The 18988-nt window shown below is 43.7% G+C and overlaps 1 protein-coding gene across 1 annotated transcript; it reads right to left on the reverse strand.

Moving 5' to 3' along the window:
• Window positions 1–3709: 3709 nt before the first annotated feature.
• On the reverse strand, window positions 3710–18931 carry LOC137535608 (zinc finger protein 260-like). Its single transcript, XM_068257464.1, has 2 exons — window positions 18373–18931; window positions 3710–4983 (listed from the first exon to the last, which is right to left on the reverse strand). Exons 1-2 carry the CDS (start codon window positions 18881–18883, stop codon window positions 3971–3973), a joined length of 1524 nt encoding a protein of 507 aa, XP_068113565.1. The 5' UTR covers window positions 18884–18931; the 3' UTR covers window positions 3710–3970.
• Window positions 18932–18988: the final 57 nt, after the last annotated feature.

Here is an 18988-nt window from a genome sequence, read left to right on the forward strand (position 1 = left end):
ATATCACTGTGTGTGTCTCCTATATGATATATTTAACTGACATTTTTTATCGTAACAGCCAACAATTTGTACAGGAAAATCATGACGATTAACAAGGTTGCCTAAACTTTTGCATCTCACTGTATATATGGGATGCTTCAGGTGTAGAGCAGACTGACTGTTTCAGCAGCGGATCAGTGTATATCTTCCCAGGCTGACATTGTTATTGGGTTGGTACGTTGGATGGCACTATGCACTTTATTGATTGATTGATTGATGTCCATGTGGTGCTTTTCTTGTGCATTATACCTGATCTTGTGTACCTGCCCTGTACAGTATTTAAGATATTTATCTATGCACTTGCATGAATTTTTTCGATTATGATTACTGCATTATGCACTTTTTGTATCATATTACTGCGGTTTTTCACTTATCCGGATGATTTATATCAGCTATTGCTATTTACATATATTGGTGTATACTTTGATTCTATGCATTTACATTAAGGCCTCGTGTATTGTTATACAGTGGGTTGCAAAAGTATTCAGCCCCCTTGAAGTTTTCCACATTTTGTCACATTACTGCCACAAACATGCATCAATTTTATTGGAATTCCATGTGAAAGACCAATACAAAGTGGTGTACACGTGAGAAGTGGAACGAAAATCATACATCATTCCAAACATTTTTTACAAATAAATAACTGCAAAGTGGGGTGTGCGTAATTATTCAGCCCCCCTGAGTCAATACTTTGTAGAACCACCTTTTGCTGCAATTACAGCTGCCAGTCTTTTAGGGTATGTCTCGACCAACTTTGCACATCTGGAGACTGAAATCCTTGCCCATTCTTCTTTGCAAAACAGCTCCAGCTCAGTCAGAATAGATGGACCGCGTTTGTGAACAGCAGTTATCAGATCTTGATTGGATTTAGATCTGGACTTTGACTGGGCCATTCTAACACATAGATATGTTTTGTTTTAAACCATTCCATTGTTGCCCTGGCTTTATGTTTAGGGTCGTTGTCCTGCTGGAAGGTGAACCTCCGCCCCAGTCTCAAGTCTTTGGCAGTCTCCAAGAGGTTTTCTTCCAAGTTTGCCCTGTATTTGGCTCCATCCATCTTCCCATCAACTCTGACCAGCTTCCCTGTCCCTGCTGAAGAGATGCACCCCCCCGAGCATGAAGCTGCCACCACCATATTTGACAGTGGGGGTGGTGTGTTCTGAGTGATGTGCAGTGTTAGTTTTCCGCCACACATAGCATTTTGCATTTTGGCCAAAAAGTTCCATTTTGGTCTCATCTGACCAGAGCACCTTCTTCCACATGTTTGCTGTGTCCCCCACATGGCTTGTGGCAAACTGCAAACGGGACTTCTTATGCTTTTCTGTTAGCAATGCCTTTCTTCTTGTCACTCTTCCATAAAGGCCAACTTTGTGCAGTGCACGACTAATAGTTGTCCTATGGACAGATTCCCCCACCTGAGCTGTAGATCTCAGCAGTTCGTCCAGAGTCACCATGGGCCTCTTGACTGCATTTCTGATCAGCGCTCTCCTTGTTCGGCCTGTGAGTTTAGGTGGACGGCCTTGTCTTGGTAGGTTTAAAGTTGTGCCATACTCCTTCCATTTCTGAATGATCGCTTGAACAGTGCTCCGTGGGATGTTCAAGGCTTTAGAAATCTTTTTGTAGCCTAAGCCTGCTTTAAATTTCTTAATAACTTTATCCCTGACCTGTCTGGTGTGCTCTTTGGACTTCACGGTGTTGTTGCTGTCAAGATTCTCTTAGACAACCTCTGAGGCCCTCACAGAGCAGCTGTATTTATACTGACATTAGATTACACACAGGTGCACTCTATTTAGTCAGTAGCACTCATCAGGCAATGTCTATAGGCAACTGACTGCACTCAGATCAAAGGGGGCCGAATAAATATGCACACACCACTTTGCAGTTATTTATTTGTAAAAAATGTTTGGAATCCTGTATGATTTTCGTTCCACTTCTCACGTGTACACCACTTTGTATTGGTCTTTCATGTGGAATTCCAATAAAATTGATTCATGTTTGTGGCAGTAATATGACAATGGACCACAGAAAGGTGAAGTTCCGCTCATTGCTCCAAATGTATCAAAATCTTTATTAAATACAGGTTACAAAGCTTGAAGATTCGCTAACATGTTTCGGACACACTCTGGTCCTTAATCATACCTTTCTGTGGTCCATTATCGGGGTATGAGTTGCCTGGTTCCTGCTCTGCTCTCGTCCATCGGGGTTGAGCGGACTCCACTTTCCTTCACACAGTAATATGACAAAATGTGGAAAACTTTAAGGAGGCCGAATACTTTTGCAACCCACTGTATACAGCACTTTAGCTGTCTGCCATAATTACCTGCATTATATACCTATTTGGTTGCTATAGTGTAATGATCTGCTCTGCTGTCTGCACAGGCAGACAGCTGTTTGACCATTTTGCAAGTCTGTGTGCTGCAGGTCTCTGGAAAAGAGACCTGTCTTCACTCTGCAAGTTTCAGAGTTGCTCTGCTGGTGAGGAATTTGCATCTACTTGTCATGCAAATTGCCTAGCTGCTTCCTCTGATGGCTTGCAGTATAAATACCATTTCTTCCCAGAATTCCCTGCTGGTCATGATGGTTTGTTCCTGCTAACTTGCCTGGAAGTCTCAGCCCTCTACTCATAGTAGGCTATTATTGCTAGCTTAGAGTAGTTACCCTTTGGGAGTGCTCCTTGCACTCCTATTTAGCGTAGTCAGGTTGTATTATCTGTTTTGCCTTGTGCTGTCTATGTGTTGTGATTGTCTTGTCGCCAGCGGTGGTCGACAGGCAATCATTCTGTCTGTTGGGATCGCATTCGCCCTGGCGGTAGTGGCGGTGGTTCATTCTGTACTCTGTCTGGGAGTGTAGACCAGAGCTGAGGTTGCTACTGGTTACTCCTTCTGTCTGTCTTGTCTGGAACGAACGCTTGCTGTAGGCTCGGTGAGGTAACCGTTTAGCAAGCGTTTGTGTTCTCTATTTGTTTTTGTGTTACATTGGTTAGTTAGGGTTGGTGTGCTTTGTCTCTGTTGTGCTTTTCGTGCGGAGACCGCGCCATTAGCCTGCTTTGTCGCTGTTATGCTTTTCGCGTGGCGACCGTGCTTAGCGAGTGCGTTTGTTATTTTCCTTTGCGTTCTGATCATTGTTATTTGCTGTGTCTTTCTTGCTACACTTGTGCTCTGTCTTTATTCGGTCTTGTGTCACTATTGGCAATCTCCACTCTTGCGAATGCGTTCCCACTTGATTTCCGTTGTTGTGTGTTCACCGTCGCCGGGGGGCGACTATATTGGTGGACACACATACATTCTGTCGCTGTGCTCACACTCTCTCTCTGAGGGCTATCTTGCCCTGCATTGTTGCAATTCGTACAATCCCCATCTGGCATCTGTGGCAGTGCAGAGGCTGTGTTCCCCTGCACTCCACAGCTCCATCTGCTGGTGGGAATTCCCCTCTACAGGAGGATTGCACCACAGCTGGGTTCGGTTATTTTATACGCTTGTGTGGGATTTCCGCAGTGTCAGCGCGCATCTTGTGCGCTGACCACGGAAATAATTCTTCAATCGTTACATATAGTACATTTTTTACAATCACTTACATTTTTGACAGCCCCCCTCAATGTTCCCTTGTCTCCCCATTTTTTTGTTCCCCTGTTTTGTTTTTCTTTTAACTCTTTTTATTGAACAGCATTTTGTTTACAGTATAGAAAATGATTATTACAGATATTGGCATATCACATAACATTGGCTACATAGCAATGATATAATTAGCAAGGAAACAAGGGTAATATAATATAAACACTCACATAAAAGAAGTGGCAAGACACCACTCTTGGTAACAATGAAATCCAGGAAACCTAAAACTAATCCTGAGGTGAGTATAGATGGAATAAACCCAACATAACAACAATAATGTGGCGATTATCCCCAAATGGTTCATAAACCATTTCCCACACTCAGCACATATGTCTCAAAGCCTGTGATTTATGCTCAAAACATTCCCCACACTCAGCACAGGCATAGAACTTTCCACCATTGTGAGATCTCTCATGTCTGATAAGATTTGATTTATGCACAAAACATTTCCCACACTCAGCACATGAATAGGGCTTCTCACCAGTGTGAGATCTCTCATGTTTGACAAGGCTTCCTTTCTGTCCAAAACCTTTCCTACACTCAGCACATGAATAGGGCTTTTCGCCAGTGTGAGATCTCTCATGGACGACAAGTTCCGATTTATGCCCAAAACATTTCCCACACTCAGCACATGAGATCTCACCAGTGTGAGATCTCCAATGTTTGATAAGGTTTCCTTTCACTCTAAAACATTTCCCACACTCGGCACATGAATAGGGCATGTCATCAGTGTGAGATTTCATATGTGTAGCAAGGTTTCCTTTATATCTAAAACGGTTCCCACACTCAGCACAAGAATAGGGCTTCTCACCAGTGTGAGATGTCTCATGTTTGACAAGACTTGTTTTCCGTACAAAACATTTCCCACACTCAGCACATGAATAGGGCTTCTCACCAGTGTGAGATCTCTCATGCATGACAAGCTGTGATTTCCATACAAAACCTTTCCCACACTCAGTACATGAATAAGGGTTATCACCAGTGTGAGATCTCTCATGGGTGACAAGCTGTGATTTCCATACAAAACATTTCCCACACTCAGCACATGAATAAGGTTTATCACCAGTGTGAGATCTCTCATGGTTGACAAGCTGTGATTTCCATACAAAACATTTCCCACACGTGGGACAAGAATGAGACCCTCCAGCAGGGAGAGAGCTGTGCTGGGTATGAGGCCCCTCAGGGTTAGACAAGTGAGGAGAGTCTGGGGGGATATTTGGGGTCACCAGGATATCTGCAGAAGACTCTTGTCCAGTGACATCATCATCCGCTGTACAGTCTGTGGATACAGAGAGACGAGTCTCTGAGAGGTTCCTGATGCTGGGACTCCGCGCTGCAAATAGAGAAACATCATCACTTCCTGTTAGAGAATTCTGGGGGGAGGAGCAATTATCATTAGGGAGGGTCAGTGAGCTGCTGATAATTCCAAGTTGGTGCAAAGTTTATGCAGATTGGAAATGGCCCAAATGCAGCAGCTGCATAACTTTACATATAATTAGCATACAATTTGCACCATCTCAGAGATATTGGTATGTGAATGACCATCATCAGTTATCAGCCTGACAGAGAATTGCAGATGGTTGTGCTCATTAAAGGCAGCCAATTACATGACAATAACTTTGCCTTGCCTGAATATTTTATGGAGCTAGGAATGTAGAGACGTGATTATCTGCATACAATTTGCACCATCTCAGAGTTCTCTGCATGTCACTAACCCTCTCTACAGCTAAAGCATTGGCCATACAAGGAAAGCAGTAAATTGTAGAGCTTGATGAGACAATGGCAGCAATGTGTTACTCCTGTGACAACAGACCTCTATGTACTTATAGCAAGAAATCTGTGTTATGTTTGTAGAGCAATGTGGTGTCACTTACACATTCTTATTACCATTGTATCCTCGTGTCACTCATATGCCCCTTGTAATGTCCCTTTATCTCTCTCTTGTCCCCAATTGTGCAAATAAAGATATTGTGACGTTACACAACACTAAATTATAGGAGCTGCGAGGTGGAGGAATTATCCATTTATGTCACAGAGATCCCAAACCACTAATACTGCTGTAGCTGGATATACATACATACATATATAGCCGTATACACAGTATAGCCGTATTCCTCCTCCCACCCTTCTGTATTTTGTTTCCCTGCACGCTATGCGCGCTAGTGGCAGTGTAGTGAGCGTAACAGAGCAAGGGCCGCAGCTTACAAAAGCCACGTGAAAGTGATGCATCGCTACCGCCATATTTCACTAGCGCAGCCGCTACTGTGTTAATTAACATCACTACCATGCGGCTTTTGTAGGCAGCAGACGTTGCTTATTTACGCACGCTACACGGCCACCAGTGTGCAAGGTAAACAAAATATAGTTACACTGATTTATTAATTATTCATTACTCGTGTTATTTCTTATCATGAATTAACCCCAAGGAGTTACAGCAGATAAAACAAATTATACAGCTGAGGTAAACATCAATCTAAACAGCAAATAACATTAATGCCCCTGGGACAACTTCTAAGGAGTGATGCCCAGGAACAGCGTATAAAAAGTGATGCCCCTGGAACAACGCATAAGTGATACCCCTGGAACAACGCATAAGTGATACCCCTGGAACAACGTATAAGAAGTAATACCCCTGGAACAGCATATAAGAAGTGATGCCCCTGGAACAACGTATAAGAAGTGATGCCCCTGGAACAAAGCATAAGAAGTGATGCCCCTGGAACAAAGCATAAGAAGTGATGCCCCTGGAACAACATATAAGAAGTGATACATCCACACACTGTAGATGCCTGGAGAGCGCGTCCAACAGGTTTAGACAAACCTGTGACTAAAGCCGGTGCCTTGTCCCAGCCGGATTGCTCCCACGGCTTTAGGCAATACCCAGAAAGACACAAGAGACGGCACACCACTGGCTGCAAACAATTTTGCTGTATTGGATCAAGTACACTACATGTTACGGATATTACATCCTTCCTCAGGTGTCCCTGAGGAAGGATGTAATATCCGTAACATGTAGTGTACTTGATCCAATACAGCAAAATTGTTTGCAGCCAGTGGTGTGCCGTCTCTTGTGTCTTTATAAGAAGTGATACCCCTGGAACATATAAGAAGTGATACCCCTGGGACAACGTATAAGAAGTGATGTCCAGGAACAGCGTATAAAAAAAGATGCCCCTGGAACAACGCATAAGAAGTGATGCCCCTGGAACAACATATAAGAAGTGATACCCCTGGAACAACATATAAGAAGTGATACCCCTGGAACAACATATAAGAAGTGATACCCCTGGAACATATAAGAAGTGATACCCCTGGGACAACGTATAAGAAGTGATGCACAGGAACAGCGTATAAGAAGTGATGCACAGGAACAGCGTATAAGAAGTGATGCCCCTGGAACAGCGTATAAAAAGTAATGCCCCTGGAACATATAAGAAGTGATACCCCTGGAACAACGCATAAGAAGTGATGCCCCTGGAACAACATATAAGAAGTGATGCACCTGGAACAACATATAAGAAGTGATAACCCTGGAACATAAGAAGTGATACCCCTGGAACAGCGTATAAAAAGTGATGCCCCTGTAACAACATATAAGAAGTGATGCCCCTGGAACAGCGTATAAAAAGTAATGCCCCTGTAACAACATATAAGAAGTGATGCCCCTGGAACAACGGATAAGAAGTGATACCCCTGGAACAACATATAAGAAGTGATACCCCTGGAACAACGTATAAGAAGTAATACCCCTGGAACAACATATAAAAAGTGATGCCTTAGGAACAACGTATAAGAAGTGATACACCTGGAACAACGTATAAGAAGTGATACACCTGGAACAACATATAAGAAGTGATACCCCTGGAACAACGTATAAGAAGTGATGCCCCTGGAACAACGTATAAGAAGTGATACCCCTGGAACAAAGTATAAGAAGTAATACCCCTGGAACAACGTATAAGAAGTAATACCCCTGGAACAACATATAAGAAGTGATGCCTTTGGAACAACGTATAAGAAGTGATACCCCTGGAACAACATATAAGAAGTGATACCCCTGGAACAACGTATAAGAAGTGATACCCCTGGAACAACGTATAAGAAGTGATACCCCTGGAACAACATATAAGAAGTGATGCCCCTGGAACAACGTATAAGAAGTGATACCCTTGGAACAACATATAAGAAGTAATACCCCTGGAACAACATATAAGAAGTGATGCCCCTGGAACAGTGTATAAAAAGTGATGCCCCTGGAACAACATATAAGAAGTGATGCCCCTGGAACAGCGTATAAAAAGTGATGCCCCTGTAACAACATATAAGAAGTGATGCCCCTGGAACAACATAAAGGAAGTGATGCCCCTAGAACAACGTATAAGTGATACCCCTGGAACAACATATAAGAAGTGATGCCCCTGGAACAACATAAAGGAAGTGATGCCCCTAGAACAACGTATAAGTGATACCCCTGGAACAACATATAAGAAGTGATGCCCCTGGAACAACGTATAAGAATTGATACCCCTGGAACAACATATAAGAAGTGATGCCTTTGGAACAACGTATAAGAAGTGATACCCCTGGAACAACATATAAGAAGTGATACCCCTGGAACAACATATAAGAAGTGATACCCTTGGAACAACGTATAAGAAGTAATACCCCTGGAACAACATATAAGAAGTGATGCCCCTGGAACAGCGTATAAAAAGTGATGCCCCTGGAACAACATATAAGAAGTGATGCCCCTGGAACAACGTATAAGAAGTGATGCCCCTGGAACAACATATAAGTAGTGATACCCCTGGAACAACATATAAGAAGTGATACCCCTGGAACAATGTATTAGAAGTGATACCCCTGGAATATAAGAAGTGATGCCCCTGGAACAACGTATAAGAAATGATGCCCCTGGAACAATGTATAAGAAGTGATACCCCTGGAAAAACATAAGAAGTGATGCCCCTGGAACAACGTATAAGAAATTATACCCCTGGAACAACATATACAATGTGATACCCCAAACAATGTTTAAGGAGTGATGCCACCGGGACAATGTATGTTGCATGTATTTGTAATGAGAGTCCTTTCCATCTGCAATCAGCCTGCAGCCTCCAATCAGAGTAACACAGGATTGAGTGATTACCATTCAGCTGTGTTGGAATTTGCATTTCTGCTGTCATTACGTGATGTCCATAGAAAAGCCTCCTCCTCCCCTCTCACACCTTGCCTGTCATAGCGTTCAGCTCTGCCATAGCTGTTTGCTGGTTCCCATGTCTCGATTGTGAATGACCTTGTCTTGCTTCCTTGTGGACGTTTGCTGTTTCTGCGTGGATTAACAGTAGAGTCCTTCCAGTCCTGCTAGCTTGGACACAGCCTTCACTGCGGCAGATGTTTGTCTGTCCTTGTCTTATTCAGTGTGGTGGACAACAGAAGCTCAGAGCTGCGGTCGCTCTGAGCAACCATTGCGTCTCGTTTATTGTGACGGTTATTGGAAGCTCAGAGCTGCGGTCACGTTTAGCAACCTTCCTCCCTGTCTCTAGTCTACTACTCCTGCTGTGATCTGTGTAGTCTTCTCCACATGTGCATCCCACACTATTTCCTGATATTACCCAGCCACATTTGTCTTGCTTAGTGGGCTCTGGTAGTACTCTTGTCTTCCCGGCCTCAGCCTCTATAACTTGCATATTAAGGCCTGGGTGTAACCGAAGTCGGGTAGGTGTTTTCTCCTCACCTTCCATTCAGGAGGGGACGCACCACATAGGGTGAAGACCGCGGAGTTAGACTGGGACACAGAGGCTGAAGGAAGACGAGAGATCTGCCAGGCCTTACAATGGGATGATTGGTGAGATTTGAAATGCTGAGTATGGGGCATACATATTCCAAGTTTGTGAATAAATAAGCCCCACTTGAGCTGAGCTGACACTTGCCGGGGTACATTTTGTCATTGTGTTTAAAGGGGCCCATACATTGGTCGATTTCAGCCATCAATTGATCGATTCTATAGAATTTTGATTATCTCTATCTGACAGGATGGAAAATCTAGGTTGATCAGCTGCTGGCAGCAGATCGATGGCTCATAGAGTTGCATTGGATCTAATGGTCCAATAATGCATTTAGAGCGATTTCCAATAGATTTAATTCTGAAATCTATTGGAAATCTGTTCCTAGTGTGTGGCACACATCAGATAGATTCCTGTCAGATTCCACTTGACAGGTATCTGACAGAAATCAATCTGATGGTCGAATCTGCTGCAAATCTTTAAGTATATGGCCACCTTAATGGCAGCCATACACTGGTCGATTGCCACCAGATCGACCAGGAGATAGATCCCTATCTGATCTAATCTGATCACAGAGGGATCTATTGGCTACCTACACTGCAAACAGATTTTGAATCGATTTCACAATGAAACCGGTTCACAATCTGTGGAGCTGCCGCTGCCGCCAACGTCCCCCCCCGCATACATTACCTGATCCGGCCGGCGCAAGTCCCCTGGTCTCCACTGTCTCTTCTCCGCTCTGGCTTCACTTTACGGTTTACACTTCCCCCGACAGTAAGTAGAGGGCGCTCTACTGTTTAAACTTCCCTTGACAGACCGGAGACCAGCGCGGAGGAGGGACAGCGGGGACACGCGGAACAGGTAATGTATTGCCACTAGCGGTAGTCATTCGAACGCCGCTATCGACACACTCCTGACCAGCCGGCGATCAAGCAAAATTTTCTGCGCGGACATATAGATGGGTCGATCAATTTCGGATAGAAATCGGTCGATCGGTCAGCGTTTTGCATATCGATTTCACAGCAGATTCGATCACAGTGATCAAATCTGCTATCGGCGGGAATTCGATGCAGTATATGGGCACCCTTAGAGTGGTATTTATCTGAAACTACTCACCTCTTGTTCTGGTTCTCTCCAATGGGGTGGTTTGGGAGCACAGAATGAGTAGGAGGGCAGAATATGTCCTGCCTGTTCTATAGATTGTATTTGCTTCAGTTCGTTTGGTAGGTTTGTCAGGTGGGAATATATATATATACTTCTCCCACATGTACAATGCTTATACCGCTAGTAATAGGTCCCATTCAGAAAAAAAGGGAGTCATTGGGAGATTCAGGTTCTGCTAGAAAAATGGAGAAAATAGGTGAAACCCGTATATGGGACGAGTGCGGTGTTATTTGGACTCGCCCCTTTAGGTTACTGATGTATTTGTGCAGGAACATAGCTATCGAGTTTGGGTTATGGCGCCCTTGTCGCTCAGGAAAGGTCCTCATGTTTATGTTGGGTTACCCCACCCCCTTTGCCCAGCCCCTACACACACACACACACACACACACACAACCAAGCACACGCACACTGTACACACATACAAACCCCACACTGTACACACACACACTGTACACACACACACACACACGCACACTGTACACACATACAAACCACACACTGTACACACACCACACACCACATACTGTACACACACCACACTGTACACACAGACACACAGATACAACACACACTGTACACACACCACACACTGTACACACATTGTACACACACACACACTGTACACACTCACACACACACACAACCAAGCACACGCACACTGTACAAACATACAAACCACACACTGTACACACACCACACACAGACACACCACACACTGTACACACACCACACTGTACACACACCACACACTGTACACACATACAAACCACACACTGTACACACACACACACACACACACCACACACTGTACACACACCACACACTGTACACACAGACACACCACACACAGTACACACACCACACTGTACACACCACACACTGTACACACATACAAACCACACACTGTACACACACCACACAACACAGTGTACAAACACCACACAAACATACACACACTGTACACACACCACACACTGTACACACATACAAACCACACACTGTACACACAGACACACCACACACTGTACAAACACCACACAAACATACACACACTGTACACACACCACACACTGTACACACACCACACACTGTACACACAGACACACCACACACTGTACACACACATACATACACACACTGTACACACAGACACACCACGCACTGTACACACACATACATACACACACTGTACACAAACACAAACACCCAAGCACACACACACACACCCACGCACACGCGCACACACACACACACACACACACACACACACACACACACACACACACACACACACACACACACACACACACACACACACACACACACACACACACACACACACACACACACACACACACACACACACACACACACACTTCCTCCTAGTCCCTGTATCCTCAGCTTCTGCACCAGGCTATTGTGGGAACAGCGTCAAAAGCTTTCGCAAATTTCAAATATACAACATCTACCGTATTTCTTTCCTACGATCTAAATTTAAAATCACCAAGTAAGCCCTACAAAGATCTGTGTACAGTAATGTACAGTGACCATTATCAGCTGATTACAGGCCAGTAACACTAAGTCACCCCCTACTGTGACCAATCTGTGTACAGTAATGTACAGTGACCATTATCAGCTTATTACAGGCCGGTAACACTAAGTCACCCCCTACTGTGACCAATCTGTGTACAGTAATGTACAGTGACCATTATCAGCTTATTACAGGCCAGTAACACTAACTCCCCCCTACTGTGACCAATCTGTGTACAGTAATGTACAGTGACCATTATCAGCTTATTACAGGCAGGTAACACTAAGTCATCCCTACTGTGACCAATCTGTGTACAGTAATGTACAGTGACCATTATCAGCTTATTACAGGCCAGTAACACTAAGTCACCCCTACTGTGACCAATCTGTGTACAGTAATGTACAGTGACCATTATCAGCTTATTACAGGCCAGCAACACTGAGTCACCCCTACTGTGACCAATCTGTGTACAGTAATGTACAGTGACCATTATCAGCTTATTACAGGCCAGTAACAATAAGTCACCCCTACTGTGACCAATCTGTGTACAGCGACCATTATCAGCTTATTACAGGCCGGTAAAACTAAGTCACCCCTACTGTGACCAATCTGTGTACAGTAATGCACAGTGACCATTATCAGCTTATTACAGGCCAGGAACACTAAGTCACCCCTACTGTGACCAATCTGTGTACAGTAATGTACAGCAACCATTATCAGCTTATTACAGGCTAGTAACACTAAGTCACCCCCACTGTGACCAATCTCTGTACAGTAATGTACAGTGACCATTATCAGTTGATTACAGGCCAGTAACACTAAGTCACCCCTACTGTGACCAATCAGTGTACAGTAATGTACAGCAACCATTATCAGCTTATTACAGGCCAGTAACACTAAGTCACCCCCACTGTGACCAATCTCTGTACAGTAATGTACAGTGACCATTATCAGCTTATTACAGGCAGGTAACACTAAGTCATCCCTACTGTGACCAATCTGTGTACAGTAATGTACAGTGACCATTATCAGCTTATTACAGGCCAGTAACGCTAAGTCACCCCTACTGTGACCAATCTGTGTACAGTAATGTACAGTGACCATTATCAGCTTATTACAGGCCAGTAACACTAAGTCACCCATACTGTGACCAATCTGTGTACAGCGACCATTATCAGCTTATTACAGGCCGGTAAAACTAAGTCACCCCTACTGTGACCAATCTGTGTACAGTAATGCACAGTGACCATTATCAGCTTATTACAGGCCAGTAACACTAAGTCACCCCCACTGTGACCAATCTCTGTACAGTAATGTACAGTGACCATTATCAGTTGATTACAGGCCAGTAACACTAAGTCACCCCTACTGTGACCAATCTGTGTACAGTAATGTACAGCAACCATTATCAGCTTATTACAGGCCAGTAACACTAAGTCACCCCCACTGTGAACAATCTCTGTACAGTAATGTACAGTGACCATTATCAGCTGATTACAGGCCAGTAACACTAAGTCACCCCTACTGTGACCAATCTGTGTACAGTAATGTACAGTAACCATTATCAGCTTATTACAGGCCAGTAACACTAAGTCACCCCTACTGTGACCAATCTGTGTACAGTAATGTGCAATGACCATTATCAGCTTATTACAGGGCAGTAAAACTAAGTCACCCCTACTGTGACCAATCTGTGTACAGTAATGTACAGTGACCATTATCAGCTTATTACAGGCCAGTAACACTAAGTCACCCCTACTGTGACCAATCTGTGTACAGTAATGTACAGTGACCATTATCAGCTTATTACAGGCTGGTAACACTAAGTCACCCCCTACTGTGACCAATCTGTGTACAGTAATGTACAGCGACCATTATCAGCTTATTACAGGCTGGTAACACTAAGTCACCCCCTACTGTGACCAATCTGTGTACAGTAATGTACAGTGACCATTATCAGCTTATTACAGGCCGGTAACACTAAGTCACCCCTACTGTGACCAATCTGTGTACAGTAATGTACAGTGACCATTATCAGCTTATTACAGGCGGGTAACACCAAGTCACCCCTACTGTGACCTATCTGTGTACAGTGACCATTATCAGCTTATTACATGCCAGTAACACTAAGTCACCCCCACTGTGACCAATCTCTGTACAGTAATGTACAGTGACCATTATCAGCTGATTACAGGCCAGTAACACTAAGTCACCCCTACTGTGACCAATCTGTGTACAGTAATGTGCAATGACCATTATCAGCTTATTACAGGCCAGTAACACTAAGTCACCCCTACTGTGACCAATCTGTGTACAGTAATGTACAGTGACCATTATCAGCTTATTACAGGGCAGTAACACTAAGTCACCCCTACTGTGACCAATCTGTGTACAGTAATGTATAGTGACCATTATCAGCTTATTACAGGCCAGTAACACTAAGTCACCCCTACTGTGACCAATCTGTGTACAATAATGTACAGTGACCATTATCAGCTTATTACAGGCCAGTAACACTAAGTCACCCCCTACTGTGACCAATCTGTGTACAGTAATGTACAGTGACCATTATCAGCTTATTACAGGCCAGTAACACTAAATAACCCCCTACTGTGATCAATCTGTGTACAGTAATGTACAGTGACCATTATCAGCTTATTACAGGCCGGTAATACTAAGTCCCCACTACTGTGACCAATCTGTGTACAGTAATGTACAGTGACCATTATCAGCTTATTACAGGCCGGAAACACTAAGTCACCCCTACTGTGACGAATATGTGTACAGTAATGTACAGTGACCATTATCAGCTTATTACAGGTCAGTAACACTAAGTCACCCCTGTGACCAATCTGTGTACAGTAATGTACAGTGACCATTATCAGCTTATTACAGGCCGGTAACACTAAGTCACCCCTACTGTGACCAATCTGTGTACAGTAATGTACAGTGACCATTATCAGCTTATCACAGGCCAGTAACACTAAGTCACCCCTACTGTGACCAATCTGTGTACAGTAATGTACAGTGACCATTATCAGCTTATTACAGGCCAGTAACACTAAGTGACAACTACTGTGACCAATCTGTGTACAGTAATGTACAGTGACCATTATCAGCTTATTACAGGCTGGTAACACTAAGTCACCCCCTACTGTGACCAATCTGTGTACTGTAATGTACAGTGACCATTATCAGCTTATTACAGGCTGATAACACTAAGTCACCCCTATTGTGACCAATCTGTGTACAGTAATGTACAGTGACCATTATCAGCTTATTACAGGCCAGTAACACTAAGTCACCCCCTACTGTGACCAATCTGTGTACAGTAATGTACAGTGACCATTATCAGCTTATTACAGGCCGGTAACACTAAGTCACCCCTACTGTGACCAATCTGTGTACAGTAATGTACAGTGACCATTATCAGCTTATTACAGGCGGGTAACACCAAGTCACCCCTACTGTGACCTATCTGTGTACAGTGACCATTATCAGCTTATTACATGCCAGTAACACTAAGTCACCCCCACTGTGACCAATCTCTGTACAGTAATGTACAGTGACCATTATCAGCTGATTACAGGCCAGTAACACTAAGTCACCCCTACTGTGACCAATCTGTGTACAGTAATGTGCAATGACCATTATCAGCTTATTACAGGCCAGTAACACTAAGTCACCCCTACTGTGACCAATCTGTGTACAGTAATGTACAGTGACCATTATCAGCTTATTACAGGGCAGTAACACTAAGTCACCCCTACTGTGACCAATCTGTGTACAGTAATGTACAGTGACCATTATCAGCTTATTACAGGGCAGTAACACTAAGTCACCCCTACTGTGACCAATCTGTGTACAGTAATGTACAGTGACCATTATCAGCTTATTACAGGCCAGTAACACTAAGTCACCCCTACTGTGACCTATCTGTGTACAGTAATGTACAGTGACCATTATCAGCTTATTACAGGCGGGTAACACCAAGTCACCCCTACTGTGACCTATCTGTGTACAGTGACCATTATCAGCTTATTACATGCCAGTAACACTAAGTCACCCCCACTGTGACCAATCTCTGTACAGTAATGTACAGTGACCATTATCAGCTGATTACAGGCCAGTAACACTAAGTCACCCCTACTGTGACCAATCTGTGTACAGTAATGTGCAATGACCATTATCAGCTTATTACAGGCCAGTAACACTAAGTCACCCCTACTGTGACCAATCTGTGTACAGTAATGTACAGTGACCATTATCAGCTTATTACAGGGCAGTAACACTAAGTCACCCCTACTGTGACCAATCTGTGTACAGTAATGTACAGTGACCATTATCAGCTTATTACAGGCCAGTAACACTAAGTCACCCCCTACTGTGACCAATCTGTGTACAGTAATGTACAGTGACCATTATCAGCTTATTACAGGCCAGTAACACTAAATCACCCCCTACTGTGATCAATCTGTGTACAGTAATGTACAGTGACCATTATCAGCTTATTACAGGCCGGTAATACTAAGTCCCCACTACTGTGACCAATCTGTGTACAGTAATGTACAGTGACCATTATCAGCTTATTACAGGCCGGAAACACTAAGTCACCCCTACTGTGACGAATATGTGTACAGTAATGTACAGTGACCATTATCAGCTTATTACAGGTCAGTAACACTAAGTCACCCCTGTGACCAATCTGTGTACAGTAATGTACAGTGACCATTATCAGCTTATTACAGGCAGGTAACCCTAAGTCACCCCCACTGTGACCAATCTGTGTACAGTAATGTACAGTGACCATTATCAGCTTATCACAGGCCAGTAACACTAAGTCACCCCTACTGTGACCAATCTGTGTACAGTTATGCGCAGTGACCATTATCAGCTTATTACAGGCTGGTAACACTAAGTGACAACTACTTTGACCAATCTGTGTACAGTAATGTACAATGACCTTAATCAGCTTATTACATGCCAGTAACACTTAGTCACCCCTACTGTGACCAATCTGTGTACAGTAATGTACAGTGACCATTATCAGCTTATTACAGGCCAGTAACACTAAGTGACAACTACTGTGACCAATCTGTGTACAGTAATGTACAGTGACCATTATCAGCTTATTACAGGCTGGTAACACTAAGTCACCCCCTACTGTGACCAATCTGTGTACAGTAATGTACAGCGACCATTATCAGCTTATTACAGGCTGGTAACACTAAGTCACCTCCTACTGTGACCAATCTGTGTACAGTAATGTACAGTGACCATTATCAGCTTATTACAGGCCTGTAACACTAAGTCACCCCTACTGTGACCAATCTGTGTACTGTAATGTACAGTGACCATTATCAGCTTATTACAGGCTGATAACACTAAGTCACCCCTACTGTGACCAATCTGTGTACAGTAATGTACAGTGACCATTATCAGCTTATTACAGGCCAGTAACACTAAGTCACCCCCTACTGTGACCAATCTGTGTACAGTATTGTACAGTGACCATTATCAGCTTATTACAGGCCAGTAACACTAGCTCACCCCCTACTGTGACCAATCTGTGTACAGTAATGTACAGTGACCATTATCAGCTTATTACAGGCCGGTAACACTAAGTCACCCCCTACTGTGACCAATCTGTGTACAGTAATGTACAGTGACCATTATCAGCTTATTACAGGCCAGTAACACTAAGTCACCCCCTACTGTGACCAATCTGTGTACAGTAATGTACAGTGACCATTATCAGCTTATTACAGGCCAGTAACACTAACTCCCCCCTACTGTGACCAATCTGTGTACAGTAATGTACAGTGACCATTATCAGCTTATTACAGGCCAGTAACACTAAGTCACCCCCTACTGTGACCAATCTGTGTACAGTAATGTACAGTGACCATTATCAGCTTATTGCAGGCCAGTAACACTAAGTCACCCCTACTGTGACCAATCTGTGTACAGTAATGTACAGTGACCATTATCAGCTTATTACAGGCCAGTAACACTAAGTCACCCCTACTGTGATCAATCTGTGTACAGTAATGTACAGTGACCATTATCAGCTTATTACAGGACGGTAACACTAAGTCACCCCTACTGTGACCAATATGTGTACAGTAATGTACCGTGACCATTATCAGCTTATTACAGGCCAGTAACACTAAGTCACTCCCAGCTAATCTATGTGCTGTAATAATTTTTTGTTAGTATTTTTCTATTCATTTATACTCACCTGTTCTGCCCTCTGTAACATGGTCTTCCTCTTTACATGTCCTCATCATGTCACCCTCCTCAATAGACTGCTGATCACTCCTCACATATGTCTCTTCTTCTTCCTCTTTACTTGTCCTCCTCATGTCACCCTCCTCCATAGACTGCTGATCACTCCTCACATATGTCTCTTCTTCTTCCTCTTTACTTGTCCTCATCATGTCACCCTCCTCAATAGACTGCTGATCACTCCTCACATATGTCTCTTCTTCTTCCTCTTTACATGTCCTCATCATGTCACCCTCCTCCATAGACTGCTGATCACTCCTCACATATGTCTCTTCTTCTTCCTCTTTAATTGTTTTTATCATGACACCCTCCTCCATAGTCTGCTGATCAATCCTCACATACGTCTCTTCTTTTTCCTCTTTACTTGTCCTCATCATGTCACGCTCCTTCATAGACTGCTGATCACTCCTCACATACGTCTCTTCTTCCTCTTTACTTGTCCTCACCATGTCACCCTCCTCCATACACTGCTGATCACTCCTCACATACGTCTCTTCTTCCTCCTCTTTACTTGTCCCCATCATGTCACCCTCCTCCACAGACTGCTGATCACTCCTCACATACGTCTC

The sequence above is a fragment of the Hyperolius riggenbachi genome, chromosome 10 (assembly GCF_040937935.1).
Source record: "Hyperolius riggenbachi isolate aHypRig1 chromosome 10, aHypRig1.pri, whole genome shotgun sequence".
Classification (NCBI taxonomy): Eukaryota; Metazoa; Chordata; class Amphibia; order Anura; family Hyperoliidae; genus Hyperolius; species Hyperolius riggenbachi.

Coding starts and splice junctions, on each gene's coding strand:
- LOC137535608 (XM_068257464.1), bottom strand. CDS start 18,883: ATGGAGGAGGGTGACATGGTGAGGACAAGTAAAGAGGAAGAAGAGACG. Junction 4,984..18,372: donor TGTTACAGAGGGCAGAACAG/GTGAGTATAAAT, acceptor CTCTATTTGCAG/CGCGGAGTCCCAGCATCAGG.